General features: G+C 44.1%; 4 protein-coding genes across 6 annotated transcripts; 1 reads left to right on the top strand and 3 right to left on the bottom strand.

Annotated features, from left to right (window-relative positions):
* Window positions 1-176: 176 nt before the first annotated feature.
* On the bottom strand, window positions 177-852 carry LOC112895233. Its single transcript, XM_025963168.1, has one exon. It carries the CDS (start codon window positions 795-797, stop codon window positions 345-347), a length of 453 nt encoding a protein of 150 aa, XP_025818953.1. The 5' UTR covers window positions 798-852; the 3' UTR covers window positions 177-344.
* A 2,797-nt stretch (window positions 853-3,649) lies between these two features.
* Window positions 3,650-6,798, bottom strand: LOC112893809 (TSL-kinase interacting protein 1-like). The gene is made up of 8 exons (XM_025961309.1): window positions 6,514-6,798; window positions 5,783-5,957; window positions 5,364-5,569; window positions 5,014-5,252; window positions 4,719-4,920; window positions 4,260-4,631; window positions 4,098-4,187; window positions 3,650-3,989 (listed from the first exon to the last, which is right to left on the bottom strand). Exons 2-8 carry the CDS (start codon window positions 5,889-5,891, stop codon window positions 3,861-3,863), a joined length of 1,347 nt encoding a protein of 448 aa, XP_025817094.1. The 5' UTR covers window positions 5,892-5,957; window positions 6,514-6,798; the 3' UTR covers window positions 3,650-3,860.
* A 352-nt stretch (window positions 6,799-7,150) lies between these two features.
* LOC112893593 lies at window positions 7,151-9,905 on the top strand. Of its 2 annotated transcripts, none has more exons than XM_025961008.1 (3): window positions 7,151-7,450; window positions 8,197-8,244; window positions 8,917-9,905. In XM_025961008.1, exons 1-3 carry the CDS (start codon window positions 7,292-7,294, stop codon window positions 9,247-9,249), a joined length of 540 nt encoding a protein of 179 aa, XP_025816793.1. In that variant the 5' UTR covers window positions 7,151-7,291; the 3' UTR covers window positions 9,250-9,905. The 2 variants fall into 2 exon arrangements, with proteins under 2 accessions (XP_025816793.1, XP_025816792.1); XM_025961007.1 differs by having other exon boundaries at window positions 7,152-7,450; window positions 8,197-8,277.
* Window positions 9,906-10,244: 339 nt separating this feature from the next.
* LOC112893592 (protein GIGANTEA) lies at window positions 10,245-18,968 on the bottom strand. Of its 2 annotated transcripts, XM_025961006.1 has the most exons (17): window positions 18,734-18,968; window positions 18,044-18,102; window positions 16,897-17,127; window positions 16,715-16,819; window positions 16,535-16,612; window positions 16,385-16,439; window positions 16,147-16,289; window positions 15,789-16,063; window positions 15,404-15,462; window positions 14,345-14,585; window positions 14,123-14,273; window positions 13,788-13,997; window positions 11,819-13,318; window positions 11,633-11,701; window positions 11,240-11,458; window positions 11,006-11,098; window positions 10,245-10,908 (listed from the first exon to the last, which is right to left on the bottom strand). In XM_025961006.1, exons 4-17 carry the CDS (start codon window positions 16,799-16,801, stop codon window positions 10,603-10,605), a joined length of 3,486 nt encoding a protein of 1,161 aa, XP_025816791.1. In that variant the 5' UTR covers window positions 16,802-16,819; window positions 16,897-17,127; window positions 18,044-18,102; window positions 18,734-18,968; the 3' UTR covers window positions 10,245-10,602. The 2 variants fall into 2 exon arrangements, with proteins under 2 accessions (XP_025816791.1, XP_025816790.1); XM_025961005.1 differs by lacking the exon at window positions 18,044-18,102.
* Window positions 18,969-19,372: the final 404 nt, after the last annotated feature.

Genomic DNA, 19,372 nt, shown 5'->3' on the forward strand with positions numbered 1-19,372 from the left:
GACAACCATTTTCTGGCAACCTTCAGAAACAAAATGACATTTTTAAAATTCTTTTGAAACGAACTTAACTAGTATTCACATGTTTTCTGTGATTTTGCTGTGTCCGTAAATGCCTCTGTCATGTCTGTGGTTTTTTTTAAAAAAATTGCTGGCAAAGCACGAAATTTACCAAAATCGATGAAAATTTGGTGGATAAATTGATGACATGAAAAAACTGAATGCATTTACAGATGGGATCGATGCTTCTCTTTTCACAATTTACGGCTCCAAAATTGGCGAAGACGAAAGGAAAAAAAAAATTCAAGCCGCCGGCGGCCGTCCGGCGGTCTGTTGGAGCGGAGCCTCTACACGGCGACCCTCTGGAGCACCCTGGAAGGGGCGGCGAAGCGCGCGGAGAAGGATCGAGAGAGGTTCTCTGGCTCCACCCAGGCCGCGCCGTCGTCGAAGTTCTGCGCGTAGCTGTAGGCATCGTAGGGCTCCCGGTGCGGCGGCGCCGCCGCCGGCACGCAGCCGGTGGTGCAGAGCAGGATCCGCTTCTTCTCCCGCATGATGCGGCGCCACAGGCCCCTCAGCCTCGCTCGCGCGGACGGCCGCGGGGCCCCGTAGACCTTTTCGTACGCGGCGGCGCCGCCGGAGGACGATGAGGAGGAGGGGAAGATGTCGTCGTCGTAGTAGTAGTCGTCGCCGTCGAGGTCGAAGCCGGCGCGGACGAACCCGCGGCGGGAGATGGAGGGGGCGCAGGAGCAGGAGGCCTGGCGCTGGAACCGCGGGCTGTAGCCGCCGCCGCCGCCGTCCATGGCGAGGGGAGTGGTTGGAGGGAGGGGAGATTGCTGTGGGCAACTGGGAAGGGAAGAAGCGGGAGGGGGAGTGGCCGCGCCGCGCTCGCCGTGCGTATATATGGGGAGAGGGAGACTGGTGTGGACGGCTGGTGGTTTTCGGGATCGAAATGGAATTTTTTTAGGGCTCTTTAATTATGCGTTGACTAATTTCTTCATCCTAGAGCCCTAGACTAATTACATGTGGGTCCATTTGGCTTGCCATGCAGTTCACAAGCTATGCACATTTCGCCAAAACACTTCAAATACGGCTAGCAAATTATATTTTGTCTCTATGAAAAGTGTTTGATCATTTTTTATAGCATAATAGCTCATGTAGCCTAGATATATGCTCCTTACTGTTGGCTAATCAATGTCTTCTCTATATGAAATCTTCTTGCTTGTACTTAGTCTCTAAGATACAGCTGGCAAGCTACACGCATTACCTAAAATTTAAAATGATTCTTCAGTCAAAAAGATTTCGAGGTATGCTTTGCATGGGTATAAATCCGAATACAAAAAAAGAACATTGGATCCGATTGTTTTTCTTAGAGGTAGGCGCATAGGGTAGAAGAGTGCAATGGGCAGTCTAAAGTTGCAACAGGAGCACAAATCCAAACTCTCTTTCCTGGACGTCACCTTCAAGGAGATCAAAGAACCCAATTAGAAAATTCTTTCACTCGGAAATATATCTATTCGTTTCGAGCGGAAACACGTTCACATAGAAATTTCTTAGTGGAATAAGACTATGGAAAACAGAATCCAAAGGTAAATATATCATGCATAGTACTTCAAGTTGTGAAGTCCTCAAGAACTAAAGAATTTCAATTGTGAGGTACAGAATATCTATTGGTAGCTAGTGATAATTGGAAAACCTTCTTCAGCCACAAGACATAGGTGCAACAGTTGTTGAGAGTAATAGAGTCTGTAGGCAAGAAACTAACCCCATGTGTTTCTTACCTAACATGTTACTCTGTTAGTGCTCAGGCTAAGCTTTTCCCGGAAGAACAAAGCGCATTTTGGCGCGTGCTCAGTCTAAGATTGGCGGTTTGTCCTGACGCTAATCGGTCATCATCACCCATTGAGTACTGGATTACTTTGGAATCAAGAGACTGATCATTTCATGATTGCCAGCTGCCTCCAAATCCAATTCTACCGGATGTACCTTTTGCTCATAAAAATCCTCACCCATGAACACACACACATGCTTGTTTTTTTGCTGTGCCCCTTCTCCTCTGTACGCATCTTCAGTCGTTTTTTTTTGGGCAGACCATTATAGTACTCCATGCTAATCCTTCTCCTGCCAAGTGGTGTAGCAGCTTGAAGGCTGAAGCCTTTTCAGTTAGGCCTACCGTTTGGCAGGTCCAGCTTAGCCAATCATGGGTTTATTTGGGGATCAAATTGATCTTGACCCAGTTGGACATAGTTTATTGCCGTTGCTGTTTCACCGGACAGAAAAATATGGGCACCACCATTGCAGTTGCATCAACTCCATGCTTGGTGCTTTTATATGAAAACGAAAGGCGAAATAGCCAAATACGTCCCTCAACTTTGATCTGCCGGACACATACGTATAATGCACTACGTACTAGCACGTCGTCCACTGACGTCCGTCTGGACTCTGGGTTTATGAATGGCAGGTGAGAGGGAGACGGCAGTTGAGGGTTCCTGTCACTATAATTCTCGATCGCTTTTAAATTCCAGGGAAGTTTGGTTTGGTGAATCACATCATCCAATGTTACTTTGGGCCTTTAAAAACGCGCAAAACGATGAATTGTATCAAGTTTGCCCGAGTCAATTTTGGATGGCATCGGTGATGGATGGGCGTGAGCGAATGCAACCAGAAATGAAAAGAAAAGTGGTTGCTGTTCAGACTCTTCAGAGCGGCGAATTTGACTAGTGGTAGAAGCATGTGTCCCTGCGTCGCATGCAGATCTCCAGGCAAGTTGCAACGAGAGGCTCTCTCTGTCTCTGAAGCTGATTCTGTGTGTGTATTCAATGAGGCGGAGGATCTGAAATCTGATGGTCAAACGAAGCAGGTCAGATTCGTGCAACTTGCCACCAAAACCTTTTCAAACTTGTTTTGACTCGAGATTGCTGGAGTGGAGCCGAGTCATGACATTGCTTTCACAAGGGAGGTGGGGGCAAAGGTGGGCTTCATGATGGATGGCTGTTCAGACCTCTCTGTCCCAGCCTCCCAAGAACTGTCCCCAATCCGGTCGGGCCACAAGGATGAACGGATCAATAGGCGTAAACTAACTTCCGGTCTCGTACAGCTTGAATTTGCTTCTAAAAGGAACATGCATTGCCCAGCGGTGCTCACAAGTACCCCACAAAACAGTGAGATCAAAATATTATCTTCTTTGAAAATATCTGATTTTAAGCATGGGTTATCATGAACTTTCAGTATCCTCTATGATTTCCCCCCTAAAAAAGGGCAACTCCCAACGATATACAATCATACAGGTATGCGACGAAGAATAATTCAGACATCGACGGCATAGAAATATTAAATATGGGCAGCGACCTTTGCATAACTGAAGAGAGCACGAGATAATAGATTTATCATTTACCAAACAGACCAGGCCCTCAGGCAGGCCAAGCTGCTGAAATTGAAAGCAAGGTGCTCAATTTTGAGCATGTTTTGGTTAGATATTTGATTCAAAAGGGACTAACAAACATATGCAACGCCCAACAGTTCACAATTCAACGAAACAGTGAGATTACCACTTAAAATTGCACTAATGCCTCAGCCAACCCATGCTCCCAATATCAGATGTGTACTTGACAAAGAGCACAATGCAATGAAAACGATAAGAGCCAAGACAAACAGATTATCGACATCTTCAAAATATATATTATTTTCCCAAGTAGCAAAGTAGAAATAAGTAAAATGTTTACATGATTAAGATGGGTAATTTATCTACAGAAGTGGCTTCAGCAAAACCAAAATGATTAGTTCTCTCAATTAAACAGAAACCTAGTGAACCTATACCTTCACCTAGGCTGTACTGTATAGCCCCTACATCCTCATGGATGTGAGATTTAAGAAACAGAGAAATTCTGGAATGCATCCAGGCTGTTTGCAAGTAAACCGCTGAGCCCTAAACTGTCAGTTCCACTGAAGGATCCAGAGAAAGATGATCCATGCTCTGGGTCACCAGTGGACTCATGCTGAAAGTAAATAGGTCACAAAATATAAGAACCACATCAGCAGTCGGAGGATCAAAGAAGTTTACCATCTCAAACATAACAATGTTTGCTAGGGGTCTTAATTGGTACCATTGAGATCTCTGGATTTGCATTACGATCACTGCCCAATACTGATGGTTCAGTGGTTGCTTTCCTTTCTTTACCTTTAGTAGAGCATTGCTGCATAAACAAAGGCTGATAAGCAACGCATAACGTTTTTTACAAGACAAAACACTATGAGAACAAGTGTACCTGATCATCATCTGTGCCAGCTTCTGGAATTGCACCCAAGACAGAAGCAGAACCGCTGTTGCCAGGAACTGAACTTGATGTTCTTCTCGAAGCTTGATTCTGGAAGGCAAATGCATGACAAGTTTCTTCAGCTTCCCAAAGAGATGGATTTGACACCTTTGGCTGGTTACTTGCTTGCTGACGAGCAATCAGAGAAGCGATAGCAGCATCAAATGAATCACATGTAGCAGGGATCTGCTGGAAACTCAAGTTATTTTGAGAAGGCAATTGCTTGCTGTCTTGAGAAGGTGCAGCTTCAGATAACAGCGCACCAAAGCTTATATTGGATATGGAGTCAAGCCATGAAAGTGGTGCCACTTTGCTTTGATTATCCTATTTTGGAATCATATACATAATATATCAGGATTCAAGTAAAGATACTACCAGTATTGCAACAAACATGTAACATCTGATACTCACCACTGGTTGTACTGCAATTGTGTTATCCACAATGGATGGTGTCACAAAGTTACTAGGAAATTCACCCGAACCAGCCATATGTTTCTGTTCACTGAAAACAAGATCTGGAGGCTTGATGCCAATAGTGTTGTCTGCAGACTGCACTGATGACAAAGATGGTCCACTCCATTGTTGCTTCAAATTGGGCCCAAACCAACCATACCTTCATAATAGTTAAGTTAAATTAAAAAGTCAAGTTTTATAATTAATGTGGATGGACAGAAATAGAACACTTCTTATGGAAAACAAATTGAACCTCAAACGGAATGTTGAAGGGCTGCCAACCGCAACATGCACATCAGCAGCCGTGCAAGAATCCTTAAGAGTCCATTTTGCACTGTTAGCTATCATATCCACTCTAGCATCATTGGGGAAGAGCATGAGCTCGCCTTTTGCACACAGAGAACTACCCCACTTTGTGTTCAGATGCTGTACAACTGAGGATATCTTCTTTCGAGGAGCCAAAATCAATTCCAGATAAGGGTTGTGTTTTTCCTGCCAAATTAAATGAAGAATGAGCTACTCAAATACAGGAGAGAAAACCTTCAAACAAGAAGATTGTATATAGTGCTTAAATGAAGCTGTTACAGAACCCAAGGAACTCACTTGCTGCATGATCTTTTGAATGGTCTCATCTATTGGGAAAAGTTGAAGCTTCATCTTTCCAGAATGATTAGGTGGCCGAGCAGAAAACTTCATAGAATCATTGTGTGGTGATTCCATAAGACCGCCAGTCTTTGATGCTATCATGCTTTCAGTATATGACTTAGGTGAAAAACCAGCTCCCTTTCTGCGTTTCGCAGCAATATTGCCTGAAAATGATCCCTTGGTGAGCTTCAAAACTCAAAAGTATCCCTCTGACATATTGTCAAGAACTTTAACAAGTCATTCAAATGTTTCAGTTCAATTGCACCTACCAAGAAGCACTTAGTTTCGTACTTCAATTTTGGTCTATGTTTGATTATAATGTCATTATATAACAAATTATGGCAGAGAACAGGAAACTGATAATGCCAACATATCACCTGGTGATTTGTTGATATGAGCACCAACTTTCAGGCTTGGCAATTTATTGCAACAAGATTTGGTATTTGCTCCTGTGCCAGGTGCTAATTGCTGCTTATGAGCTTTCATTGTTTTCCAATACTAGGCAGCAGCTATCCAATCCAATTTTCCTCTTGAAAAAGTCAAACGCTTCTCCTGCAGATAGCAAGTAGCACGATCATTTAGCTCAATAAAGTTTCTTTCTGTTCAGCTTAATATAGGTAAACTTATAGGTCATGCTGTAATGAAACATTGAAGTATCTATTATGACAGAAGTACAGAACGAAAATGCAGACCCCCTACAGTACCAAGGTTTGAGATAACTGTTTAACACAGTTTCTCAATTTTCTTGCACAAAACCAAGCAACTCATCAGAAATTATGATTTCGAACAACCTAAAACTTCCAGGCACTATGGTGTTCGTTGAATAATTCTATAGAAGTTTTCCCCCTCGACAATTCATCTAAGAAATTGTTTCATTTCTGGATGAAGAAAAACTGACAGGGAAAAAAAGAATGAACGCGAAACATGGTTCCTTCACCAGACCACAAATTCGCCAGTCAAAGCCAAAACCTAGCTGCCCTGATCCCCAAGTTATACCCAACATCCGGCAATTCAGAACCCCGAAATCACACGGATCACGCCGGAACCTACCCGCACGAACCCAGCGCCCACACAATCGCAACAATTCGAGGGGGCAGAAGAGTCGTACCTGAGATAGAAACCCTAGATCTCGCCGTCCTGAGCCCAAAGCGGCGAAACCCTAGCTCCGCCCGACGAGACCCAGGCGGGGCGTCGGGCTCCGCAGAGGAAGACGCGGAGGCCACGGACAGGCCCGGAGCGGAACAGGAGACGAGCCCCGCGGAAGGAACCCTACCGCCGGCGGCAGGCCGCCGAAGGATCCAGCGAGGATGCGACGGCGCGGGCGCGTGGACGGAACGGGGAGGAGGCGAGCGAGCCCGCGCGAGAGAGGGAGACGCCGAATTTTTCAGGGGAAATTTTTGAACACTGGTGGCCTCGCTTGCCGCCTCCACTCCTTATCAGCGCCAACCTTTTCTTGTCTGTACGCGTAGACGCGTGCTGGGCCGGGACTCTCTGCGGAGTCAGTGTACGGGCCTACTAAATCAGTGGTCTATTGGGCCTACTTAAATCGTGATCATGGGACTATCTGCTGCGGGCAGAGTACACTCTCTAGGCTTACTAAAATCAGTGATCTATTGGGCCGTTACTTGGGAACCCAGAGAGTGTGTACTCTAAGCCCACTTCAGATTCGGACTCGTGTAACTCGTGCCCACGTGGCGCTTGCCCTCCCCGCCAGCGCGGTGCACCAACACCCGGTCCACGGAGGTGGCGTGGACCAGCGCCACTTGCAATCGCGACACCATTCGCCACAGCCCCCTCCACCCCGGACGCGATTGCTTCCCGTCCGCGGCCTCCTCGCCGCCTCCGTCGCCGCCTCCTCCTCTTCGGCTCAGGGGGGAGAGCCTCAGATGGCGGCGAACGCGTCAAAGAAGCAGAGGCCGGAGGAAGAGGCGGAGGAGGAGATGCACCTGGCGTTCCGGGGCGCCGCGAACGCGCTGTCCCAGGTGTACACGCATGCCGTCGCGCACCAGAAGGCATCCTTCCTCGCAGGCGAGCGCCGGGCCATGGTGCGTTCCCCTGACTGCTCGTTCCCCGGATAATCCCCCTCTGATCGGTGGTCTGCGTCGCGCGGAGGAAGCGATCTTGGCGCGAGTTCTTGGGTCTGGTTGGGGTCAGATTACGAGGAGGGTAGAGGGAGATGAGATCTTTGATCGAGTTCTATAGAGTTGATGGCGGCATATGATGGGGGAATTTGTTGATTTTGATGAATTTTTGCGGAGAATTCAGTATTGGATAGCGGAATGTGGGCCAAACGTGCCGGCTTGTTGTCAGGTTTACACAATGCTATTTTAGTCTGCAAAGCAGATGGGTTTATAGCGCAATAGTTTTGGAGAGTGTTGAGTTCCAAATTATGAGTATGTTGCCCTCAGCAATTTTTCTGCGGTCTCTGCACAATAAAGAGGCAATTTGGTTGGTCAGGCCAGAGTAGGTGTCAATCTTTTGGATGGTGCGGGCAGTGTCTGGAGAGTGTCATAAATTTATGGTACATTTTTGCTCTTTGGATTTTCAAATGGTTAGAAGATATGGTAATCAAGATATAATTGTGGACTGCTTGCCTTGGATTCTTGGAAGAAAAAAGGCTTGCAGTGTTCTACGAATGCCTCTGTCTGAGACTTTTGATTGTTGCGAAGTCATGTAAATTGGTTTTTTTTTAGAGGACACATGTAAATCGTTGGAAGTTGTCCATTTGTATTATTCAACGTAACCACAGCTATCTTTGACTAATCAAATTCTCTTCATGAAACTTTGACAGGAACATATCTACCAGTGGTTGTCCAGTCAGCATGAAGAAGCTACAGAGGTGCCTGTTGCAGCTGTACTTACATTCTTGCAGGTTATATGAACAACTTGTCTCTGCCAATTTTCCTAACACTTATAGTCCTTATCGACACATTATGCGGAGGGAGTATTATGTGTTGAGAGACTGGTTTGTTGTCACAGTTTTCCCCTTTAGGTTCATGATTACAGTTTTCCCCTTTAGGTTCATGATCTGATGCTAGGAACATAAGTAATAGTTGAACTTGGTAGAACTGTGTGATGTGTGCATCACATAGGACCTTACTAGCCACGAATATAATCTGTGACTCTAGTAAGCCTGAACAATATAATTTACAATAAATGTGACTTCCATAGAAATGATTATAGCACATCTTCTACAATGAGACTTGCTCAGATTTTATTGTGCCTGTTAAGCTCCACAAGTGCTAATGAGGGTAAATATGAAACTGTTGCAAAATAATGTTACAACTCATACATAAGCTTAATGCTTACTAACATTGAGGCTCATATATCCATACAGCAGAAAGCTATTATCTGTCAAGTGAAATTTTAAAGCCTTTACCTGTCGGCATTGAAACCGACTCTGCCTTGAGACCCCATGAACCAATAGAATTGTTCCCTTTCTGTGTGTTATTGCTGCTGCTTCGGTGTTATCCATATGCCCCAAGTCCTTGATGCTTTCTACTTTCCACAGAATGAGATTGAGCACCGCACAGAGGAATCCCTAGCATCTCCACAGCATCCAGGCCCACAGCCAGCGTATAATGTTGCTGCTGCAAATGCTCACAGCAATCCCTTCTCATTTGGAAACATAGCTGCTGCACTTGACTGTCGGATGGATGAAACTGACCTGACAAGAAACGCCGGCATCTCAAATGCTCTTCCCTGCCCTTTACAGCAAAATTTCCACTCGAATCATTTGATTCAGCCTTCAGGTTATGGTCCCACGAACTCATTGCCGAACGTAAATGGGCCACGGAACAACCACTCGTCACAAAATCAGGACATCATGCATTACAATTTGTGAGGCCGCTGTGGATATGCACTATGTTGGTCATTGAAGGTGAGAACCATGTGAAGATTTGATAGTTCTTTATGTCGGTCCATTCAAGTATTCAAGATCAGATTTTCACTAGCTGGAGCCATTAAAGTCTCATACTTGTTGGCTGAGGGAGCCCCATCGATTCGTGATGATGTGTTTGTCATATTCTCATATATGACTTGGTTGCCACCAGCGGTGTGTCTTCATGCAAAGCTCCTGGAAAATAGAATTACAAAATTGTAGACATTATCAACCCTTCTGACAGAATGTACATGGCACAAGTCCTCTTTTAAGGACAAATATGTTGATTGCCAGATTGGAAGCAGCATACTGGCAGTTCTGCCGCCTTCAGTACAAGACTTTTCCTTGTGTACCAAGTGCAAAGCTCTTCTTGCAAAGTCATGCTCTGGTTCTGAGTAGTTCGGGCGGTGGTTTGTTGTTCTTTATGAATTCACTTGCTGCATTCTGTAAAGCTGCATTTGCGCACTAGCATTGTTTCATCATTTTTTTTAACTTCATGGATTTTGACCAGGAAGACTTGTACCTTTTTTTATTTCAAAGAGACACTGAAGTGTTGAAATGCAACATATTTAACCAGGAAAATTGAATGAGCATTCTCGAGAACTCTGTCAGAGAAGGTAGTTCCATGATACACAAAGACAACAATTCTGATTATAACAACAGCAAGGACGGAACACCCCAAGATCTGAATCTTTTCATATCGTGAGGGTGTCCTTCCAATAAGAAACGTATGAACGCCACAATCTGTTGGGTTGGTTTTGCGTGAATTTAGCGGCTGATCAGCCTCTAAACTGTGTGGAAGATTCGTAACTTATTAGGCTTCACTTCGGAACTGCCTAGAACCAGTGCTGCAGTCGCATGCCAACTGCTACCGCTGAATCAAAACGGGCAAAAAAACAATAATAATAGCGCATGACCCCTGCTTGCTAATGTGCAGATACAATCGGAAGCTGCGTGGATATATAATCATAGGCGTGTCCTTGCTCATGTTTATAGCAGTAAAACGAGAGGTAAAGATATGTTCCACTTCTCCAGTAACCAGATTGAAACGACGTTACAGGCTTACATGCATACAAGTTACGTACAACACAAGCAGTTACATATGCTTGAACATCTAGCATCTGATCGAAAGCAAATTGCACCTTGGGAGCAAGGCCCTGTATATGCTTTGGAAACAACACCTAATATCAGTATAAATCGCATCATGTAAACAAGCCAGCAAGTCATCCCTGATCGAGAGATTAGCATCCTACTCGCTGACCCTGCAGCGACTGCCTGCACTGGCTGCCGACGTCAGTCCCCGAAAGAATGGCCTTGTCAGCAAGGGAGGGGGCAGCCGAGCTCTTTGGCCGCTGCACTGAGGAAGGCGAGCGTCAGCCCAGTGGCGCGGCGGCTGTGAGCTTCCCACTCTATGCACCTCTCCACGTCCGCCTGCCAGTTGATGGATGCTGCCAGGCACCGGTAGGACGAGTTCTGGATACCGTTCCGTTGCTGTTCCCCTTGGATGATCTTGCTGGGGTTTATGGGTCCGCTGTTCAAGATGTCGCGGAGGACGGACATGCTGAGGGCGCGCACATGTGCACTTGGGTGAGAAAGGCAGCGGATTGTGGGCGATAGACGGCACTGCAAGTCATTCAGTTAGCATGCTATGCTGTGAAGGATGCATGAATCATGAGTGTTATTCTAATGATTGGGAAGGAGATCAGTGAAGAGGGCATGCCTTCAGCAGATTAGAGAGGCCATCAGCAACTGATAAACCTGAATCTCCCCATTCAATAATGAGATGAACTGCTCGAGCGGTTACTTCCAGAAGCTGGTATTCATCGGAAGAATGATAGTCAGCAGGCATATGGAAAATGTAAGTCGATGGTGTTTAATGACAGCAGAACAGAACAGGCAATTTTGTTAATATGATTCTCCAGTGAAGAAATCTGATGACTGAAAGAGATGTCACCTCAAGTTGTGGCAAAGTACAAGCTTCACCGTCGACAAGCATTCCATCAGTAGCACGAAGTAGAAGGTCTGAAGCACTAGCAAGAATAACCAATGCTTCTGGGCTGTCATGGTTCCTCATAAGCTCAGCTATAAGCTTCACTATTCGCTGGTTGACTCTCCACATCTTCTGACCTTGCTCGTCATCTCTAGCAATCCAAGGCTGCAAGTCCTTCTCGGCCTGCGAAACAAATATGCGTCAAAAAGATGACAGAGGATATGGTACATATTCATGTAGGCGTCATTGTAAAGACAATGCCTGTTTTGAAATAAATTAATTGAGAAAAAAAAGAAAACCCAAGTTTTGGACAAAATTTAGTTTTGATCAAACATGCGAATACAGCAATATCTTGACCTGGAGAACAATAGCAGTTGAAGCCTTGGTTGGTGAGGCTGAAACGACATCACAAAGCGCATCTACAACCTACACATTAGAAACAAGGATTGTCATTCATCCATAATGCTAACAACAATACAGATGACTTCATACCGCTATTTACTTATTTAGCTACGTTTATAACTTATAAGCACACATACATACCTTTCTCCATCCTTGGTGAGCTGACGTACTTTCTGCAGACATCTGCATTTCAGGAGAAGCTATGAGCTTCTGCCAGAGCAGTGAGACAACAGAGAAGCACAGTTCTTGTTTTTCTGACAATACAGATCTTAGGAGAGTTTGAGAACCTCGGTAACCCCCATTCCGATCCATGGTAAGGAAGTTTGCCAAATCAGATGCTTCCACTTGTAAGCTTGCAATGGCTTTCCCAGATGTACTCGCAACATCTCCATTTAGTAGAACCTCCTCTGCACATTTCAGGAGTGGTCTTGAGAAACCATTTTTCTTATGTGAGGTTGAACCATTCTTGTTCTCCAACTTGCCACTATCCAATGAGCTGATATTGTTTTCCTCAGAGTGCTGTTGATTATTCCTCTTTACTGGTGTAAGGGTCAGGTGAGCTTCAAGAGGCTCAGCTTTGTTCACAATGGAGGACACTGTTTTACCATGCAAATCAATCAAATGGTAAAGGGACGATGCCCTGGTAGAAATCTCAGTATCCCACTTGCATCGCATCAGTGCAGAGAGTGCATTTAGGCACGGCCTGGATCTACGAAATAACTCAGAAACATGAGCAGCAACCATAGCTGCGGCAACTATTTCATTTGAGCTATAGCTCCACGAGGTGCCAACTGATGATGGCTTCAGGGAGAAAAGAGCTTCCAAGATGCCAAGTATTCTGCGAGTATGAAGAATTGCTGAGCTGATGCTATTGTGCAGCTCGTTATTGATCCCATTGGTTTTTCCAGGTACGATAATCTTCATGGAATCCTTTAAATTTGAATGTGAACCGTTCTTAGAAATGAAAGGGAACAGCTGAAGCTCACAAGACAAGGCACAAACTGCAGCTAAAACATATGAATCAAATGTAGCAACAGGCCCTTGTCTCTTCTTACATCTGTTTCTTCCATTTGTTAATCTTGAATTCTCAGTGACTTCCTCAGAAGAATGGTTATCACTACCAGTTGGTCTTTTGCTGCCCCCTGGTAAAGCTTGATGACTGACACAAACAGTTAACACCACAAATAGTAGCCGGGAGGCAAGATCCATTGAGGCACAGGATTCAACGAAAAGTGAATGTATCATTGTGCGAAGTTCAGCAACAGCAAGGTTCTTAGATTGACTTCTTGGTTTTCTGGATTGTTCTGAGGTTTCGGAAGGAAAAGTTCTCCTGAGTATAGCTTCAACTGTTGCCACAAATATCCTCATCAGGCATGCTTCAGATGGACTTCCACGAGGTAGGTACTCGAATACTTTTAATAATGGCAAGTACAGGCTCCATGATAGTGTAGGTGGTTGAAGCGGGGCAGCTACGACAATTTCAGGTAAATCAACTGCTGATGAACTTAGAGGCAGCAAACCATAGGCAGCTTCCCAGATGGTACATATTCTCCACTCGACATCAGGACCATGAGCACACAACAAGGAAGCAATGCCTTGTGCAGTGGCATCGATAGTGGCTTCAGAAGCAGGAACTTCCAACTTCGAGTAGTTGAAGTCCCAGGCAGGAAAATTACCGATGCAAACAAAAAGGCAGCAACAAGTCAGGGAAGCTAATTTGCAGCTATTGGTTGTGATAACATCATTGTAACTGAATATTGTAAAGTGATATATCGAAGAATATTGGTCACAGGACATCCTAGATCACAAAATAACTTTTTAGGGAACTGATGAAACATATCATATCAATGCATATAAATGTTAAAGTTTTCCATTTGAGATACACATAAACCAAGTATAGACGTTTCTTGACAATTAACAATGTTTTGGCTGATCAAGTACCCTAAATAACCGTATATTAGGGTGTCCTCTGTCTTGATTAGCTGTGCTGTCACTTGACAAGATTTTTAGCATCCATAGTATCATCTTATTACTAGATTTTGAGAAAGCTGACAGATGGAAAAACGAGTTCATAAATATGAAATACGTGGGTGCAGAATTTACTGCATACCTGCCTCTTATAAGATGCTACATAGCCACCCAATGGTTCATGATGTACTTCAACTCCTTCAGCATGTCTCAGTGGTGGAAAAAGTAGTGTTGGTTGGGAAAGTATGCGGAAAAGCAAAGCAGCAGCAGTATCGGCAGCAATACCAGCTCTCATTGACATTGCAGTTCCAATTGCTCTCAAGAAATGCAGATGCATCCAATTCTTTGGAAGCTAAGAAAAACAAATTGCCACAGTTAATGAAGATTTAAACCAAAAGATGATCGTTGGACAATTTTCTATCAGGAGGCAACTTGATAATTCTGCACTCAAAAGATAACCTATTAAATATGCCATACCCGCATGCCAGTAGCATAATCTTCTGCTGCTCTAAGTAGTTCAACTAGTTGCACCGCTGCATCCAGTGCATCTGGAGCCCATGACGGAGGTGCTTCGAGAAGACCAAATAGCAGCCTCTGTGTAGCACTTGGAGTGGCAATTGCATAGTATCTGACAGGAAAATAACCCATCAATAAATTATCTGGGAAGTGGATTAAGCACAATAGTGGATTGGAGCTTGCCTATGGAACAAACGAGCATATGGTTCAAGAGGGGGCAGGCCAGCCACCAAATGCTCATCCAATGGTGTTGTCGGTGGAGGTAGCAGAAGCGCAGGAACAGCTGCCGCGGTTAAATTTGCTGTCTCATAACGAGCTACCTCCTCATCACAGACACTTAATATAACACCAGCTCCATTGGCAACAGCCCATCTGGGGGTGGATGGCATAAGTTGCGGGTGCTTCCCAGATCCTCGGCTGCAAGCTAAATAACCCAAACACATGTTACTCTAGCTTTTTTGCATACATAACAAACATTAGCATCACTTATAAGAAAAAAAAAATGCGCTCCACATTCCAGAGTAAGGAAAGTATGCCCACGTGATTTGTTAGCAAAGCACAGAATCAGGAACATGTGTTGTCACTTAAAGTTCCAAACATATAAAAGGATCAGGGTTATGATTAAGGGATCGAACGAACAGGTGCCTAGACGGATTGGTTAGGTGGCCTCAGTAGCACTCCTCAGGTCCTTGGGTTCGACTCCCGGTGGGAGCGAATTTCAGGCTGGGGTTAAAAAAATCCCCTCGCCTGCCGCCACACCAAAGCACGAAAGGAAGGTCCCAGCCCGCACTCACACGGGTAACGGCACCCCCGTGTAAGGGTGGGGCAGGGGTTCAGGGGTTTTCTCGACCTGCGTGAGAGGTCTTCTCTTATCCAATGCTCAGGGGTTCCTTCCCCCCGCAGGCCAAGTTTTTATGATTAAGGGATCAATATTGTAAAAATATTTCTCAGATAAACAAGAAAGCGAAGAAAATAAGTAACATCTTCCTTTGTATCTATTGATTATTGATCTGTCTATAGTTTAACCTTGTGAGATTTCAGAATACAAAAGTTGTGCTGCAGAATTTCAGAAACCAAATTTCCAGTTAGATCCCAGTAGGGGTAACCCCTACTGTTTTTGCACAAAAAAAATCAAGTTAGCTATGGTATATCTACATAAATGACAATGGTAAGGCAATAACTACTATAATACTGCAAATCCACAACTCAGAGATAGAGCATTTGGTTATTGGTTTTACTAACCAGTAGTTGGAGGCTTCAATTCTCCACCAGCAGCATATTTTCCCATTACACCACCACACCTGAATTGAAAGGAAACAGAGTGATTAGCCTCAATTACAAAGTAGACATGTAATATAGCAAATACTTAATTTTCAGCAGAAAATACATATATTTCAACAGCTTAAAAGCATTTCGCAGCAGAGAACTAAAACTCCCATCATTGTATCTATATATACATCACGGTCACCATTTATTTCAGAAGTTTGTGTCTTGCATAGTTCTGGTTTTTCTTTGTTTCCTCTTTTGCATTGTGCAAATATATTTCTTATAAATATAACATGATCAGGATCACATTCTCCAAGGAAGTTCAGCAAACAGAAAATGTCAAATATAAATATTTACTCACCATCTAAAGTAGTCGCTTCTAATGCCCAAAGGTGCAGCGAGCAATATGTCAGTGATCCATGGAGTTAGTGGCCTCAATGGCTTCCTATCAGGTTCATTTCCTGGGGAATCATCAGATTTCTTATCCGTGGAATCACTGGATGTTGCCTGATCAGATGTGCTGCTACATTCAGCTTCACAACGTTGGCGCTCAACATTGAATATTGGCCTATTGTAGTGAGTCAAGACTCTGAGAATTTCGCCACATGCCAAGGCCCACTGCTCTGAGTACTCTTTCTGCAGTGAAAATAATGTTCATGAGACAGTATAAAAGTAAAAGTGAAATGCACTTGAACCTATCAGAATAGTAAGGGCCTCACCTCAGAAGTATGGCTAAACAAAGAGATGAAGGAGCTGAATGGGGGACCATGTCTATCATAGCACAGCGTCCCATCTATGATACGTGAAAGAATTGGATGTACAACTGCATGACCATGCTCGGGATGATGAAGAACAAAAGTTGCTGCACAGATGTAAGGAAAAATAATATGTCAGACACTTTGTTGAATTTTTCATGTTCAGTGACATTTTCTATCAGAACTCAGAAGTTTGTATTACCCAACACTTCATCTACCAAGCGTTTTTCTTTCGATGGGTAGCAACTTTGAATGAGCTGCATAGAAGCAAAAGGGAAAGATACACAAGTTAAACACATTTGGCATATATTTCGCCACAACATATACTAAGTTACTGTACAAGATGTCGTACCTGTGCTAAATCTTCGGGGAATTGCTCGCTGTCAGCTGTAAACTGGCCAAAGTACTCAACATAGGCCAAAATTTGTGCCTTCACAAAAGAAACGTGACCAAAGATGTTTGCAATCTACATTAGGTATCTTGAAAGTTATATCATAGATAACAAGAATGAACTATAGCATACAAAAGATACCTGCTTCTGTTGCACATCCTGGGGTGGAGGCCAGAACAGTGATGTGAACTGGAGCCCATCAATCCACTTCTCATTTGAAGCTGACATACTTGGTAACTCAAGAGCCTGCCCAAGAAACTAGAAACGCTCTCAAAGGGAAAGAAAGAAGCTACAGAAACTGCTCCAGTAAGAAATAAGAGCACCTGTAATCAACACCGTGTTGAAGTTGTCAGTCAGTTCATCCATCTATGCCACCAAGGTCCTACTCTTAGTAATGCTACTTGCCTCGAAACCAAGAAACTTTCAGTAAGACACAAGTTCGCCTAAGAGTACTGTTAACTTCTTCAATCAACCCCCACAGAGGGGGGGTATGCATCCCCCAACGTGAACAAGTATCATATCAACTAATCCCAAACATAGTTGCTTCAAAATATCTGCATTAGAAAAAAAATAGGGGAAATGATTAATATTAATAACTGGTGCTTAATATTGAAGCAACTAGATAAAAAACTCAGGAACTGATAAAAGAACGAAGAAGGAGCTAACAGAGCAAATGTCTAGAAATGCTAATATAACCTATTTTATTATTGAATACAAATAAAAACATGAGCAAACAAAATTCTTACCAAGATAAAGGATTAGAAATCCTCACCGAGTCTTTTTTAGGTAATATACATGATACAAACCGGAAAATTTGAGTTCATTTACATGTACTTTATCTGTTTTTTCACATTAAACTAACTTCTATATTTTGGTTGCCACAAAGTGCAAGGGACCACGAGTGGAAGGTGGAAACTAAATTTGACTAGTAGCAACACTGATAATTTGTTCTTCATTCTTGACATTTCATATCTACTAAAGTGAAAAATGATTAGATATTTAGATCCATTCAATCTGAATAGCAAATAGTCTGTAAAATGTTACATTTCAAATTTTCAATTAAGTTGAACTGCAGCAAAGCATATCAAGTTATCAATCTCTCATCTGCCACATCCTTCGAGTAACTGTGTATGAGATCAATTATGTGTTAAGATAAACACGTACAAAGTTTCAGAAAGATGACTCCACAGAAATATCAATTTGATACTTTCTTTTGATATTTCTAATTCTAGAATTCTATGTGGCTGTGATTCCAAAAGGGCGACAGCAATTTCCCCATACTAGAGCAAGATGAGATAGTATTCCGTAAACCATTTTCAAACAGCAATTACTATCCTGCCTGACATTTCAGCACTGCAATGAAAAAAATGGATGCTTAAACTACAATTCTGGATCACATAAATGAAAAACAATTTGGTAAACATGTCTTTTAAAGATATTCAAGGTGAACTGGAAATCGACAATTCACACCTCAGAAAGTTCATGCAGGTACCTCCGTGCCTGCATCTAGAAATTTGTCCATGAAGGGCCTGGAATTTTGAAAACACAACTTATCACCCAAGTCCCTGTACCGTTTAACAAATCCAGAGGAATAGGATGACGATTTGGATATCCAAGATAGTTTTTTTTTTCATTTTGGATACAATCCAGAGAACAGATTAACCAAAGGAGATAAATTAAACAAAGGATTGCAAACTGTAATTATCTCCGCGCTAATAAATTTCACAACAGGAATTACCAATTCTGCACACTTTTTTTTCGGAACACAGTTTTACACGCTAGGCACATCTCAAGCCCACACTATTGTCAATCAACAAGCTAAGGCGCTAGTAGCCAAAATAAAACCTCCAAAAAATCGTAATAAAGTGCATCCCCCACGCGTCGATCCGCCGAGTACGGTAACAACAATCAGCTCAACCTCGCCGCCAAAATTTAAAATCTTCATCGTGTTATCCTCATCGTCTCTAGTAAATTTATCAGCGGAACCCCGCCCAAACTACCTTAACAAAAAATTATCCACAAAACCCCCCGACCAACTCGTACCAGTAACCGCGAACAGATAGCCGTAAATCAACGGGCAAAACCGCCGTAAATACTAAATACAGCGCATAAAGCACGAAACCCGACCAAAAAAATCCAGAAAAAAGTCATGAGCATTACCTCGACGGGGCGCGCTCTAATTCGAGGCTCTCCACGGCGAGCTGGCGGCGTCCGCGCGCAGATTTCGCGGCGAGCGGCGGGTGAGGCGGAGGGGAGGAGAGAGAAACGGGGAGGAGCGAGGAGAGGCGAGAAAAAGATTTTTTCGCGATGCGGGGTGGTGGTGGTGCGGCCGCGTTATTTCACCCGCTCGGCGCAAGTGGAGGCCCACGAGGAGCGCCAGGGTCACAGACAGGTGGACACGGGGATTTCCAGGGCCCACGCGTCAGTGGGATCCTCGCGGGCGGGTGCGGCCCGGGTGGTGGGGAGGGAGATACTTATTCGGGAATGCCGGGGCTGGGGCTGTGGGCTGGGGAGAGATCGCCTCCTGGCGCTGCTGACATGGCCTTGATATTTTCGGGGGCGGCATGGCATGGATGCATGGTGCCATGGGACCATGGCATGCGCCATCGCATGGCCATCGGAATTGCGGTTTGGACCTCCACCTGTGAGGAAATTGTGGATAGCCCCTGCGTTTGGTGCTCCGCCACCTGCCCACCTGCCTTTTCAGTGGTTGAATTGAACCGGGTGATTGAACTTTGTGATTTGGTGGTGGTGAATAATGCGACGTAATGGCAGGAATCTGTCTGCGCCCTGCATGTG

The sequence above is a fragment of the Panicum hallii genome, chromosome 5, assembly GCF_002211085.1.
Source record: "Panicum hallii strain FIL2 chromosome 5, PHallii_v3.1, whole genome shotgun sequence".
In the NCBI taxonomy this organism is placed as follows: domain Eukaryota; kingdom Viridiplantae; phylum Streptophyta; class Magnoliopsida; order Poales; family Poaceae; genus Panicum; species Panicum hallii.

Coding starts and splice junctions, on each gene's coding strand:
- LOC112895233 (XM_025963168.1), bottom strand. CDS start 797: ATGGACGGCGGCGGCGGCGGCTACAGCCCGCGGTTCCAGCGCCAGGCC.
- LOC112893809 (XM_025961309.1), bottom strand. CDS start 5,891: ATGAAAGCTCATAAGCAGCAATTAGCACCTGGCACAGGAGCAAATACC. Junction 5,253..5,363: donor TTCAAAAGATCATGCAGCAA/GTGAGTTCCTTG, acceptor TTAATTTGGCAG/GAAAAACACAACCCTTATCT. Junction 4,188..4,259: donor CTGGCACAGATGATGATCAG/GTACACTTGTTC, acceptor TTGTTTATGCAG/CAATGCTCTACTAAAGGTAA.
- LOC112893593 (XM_025961007.1), top strand. CDS start 7,292: ATGGCGGCGAACGCGTCAAAGAAGCAGAGGCCGGAGGAAGAGGCGGAG. Junction 7,451..8,196: donor CAGGCGAGCGCCGGGCCATG/GTGCGTTCCCCT, acceptor AAACTTTGACAG/GAACATATCTACCAGTGGTT. Junction 8,278..8,916: donor CTGTACTTACATTCTTGCAG/GTTATATGAACA, acceptor TACTTTCCACAG/AATGAGATTGAGCACCGCAC.
- LOC112893592 (XM_025961005.1), bottom strand. CDS start 16,801: ATGTCAGCTTCAAATGAGAAGTGGATTGATGGGCTCCAGTTCACATCA. Junction 14,586..15,403: donor ATTGAAGCCTCCAACTACTG/GTTAGTAAAACC, acceptor TGGGTTATTTAG/CTTGCAGCCGAGGATCTGGG. Junction 13,319..13,787: donor TAGCATCTTATAAGAGGCAG/GTATGCAGTAAA, acceptor AACTACTCGAAG/TTGGAAGTTCCTGCTTCTGA.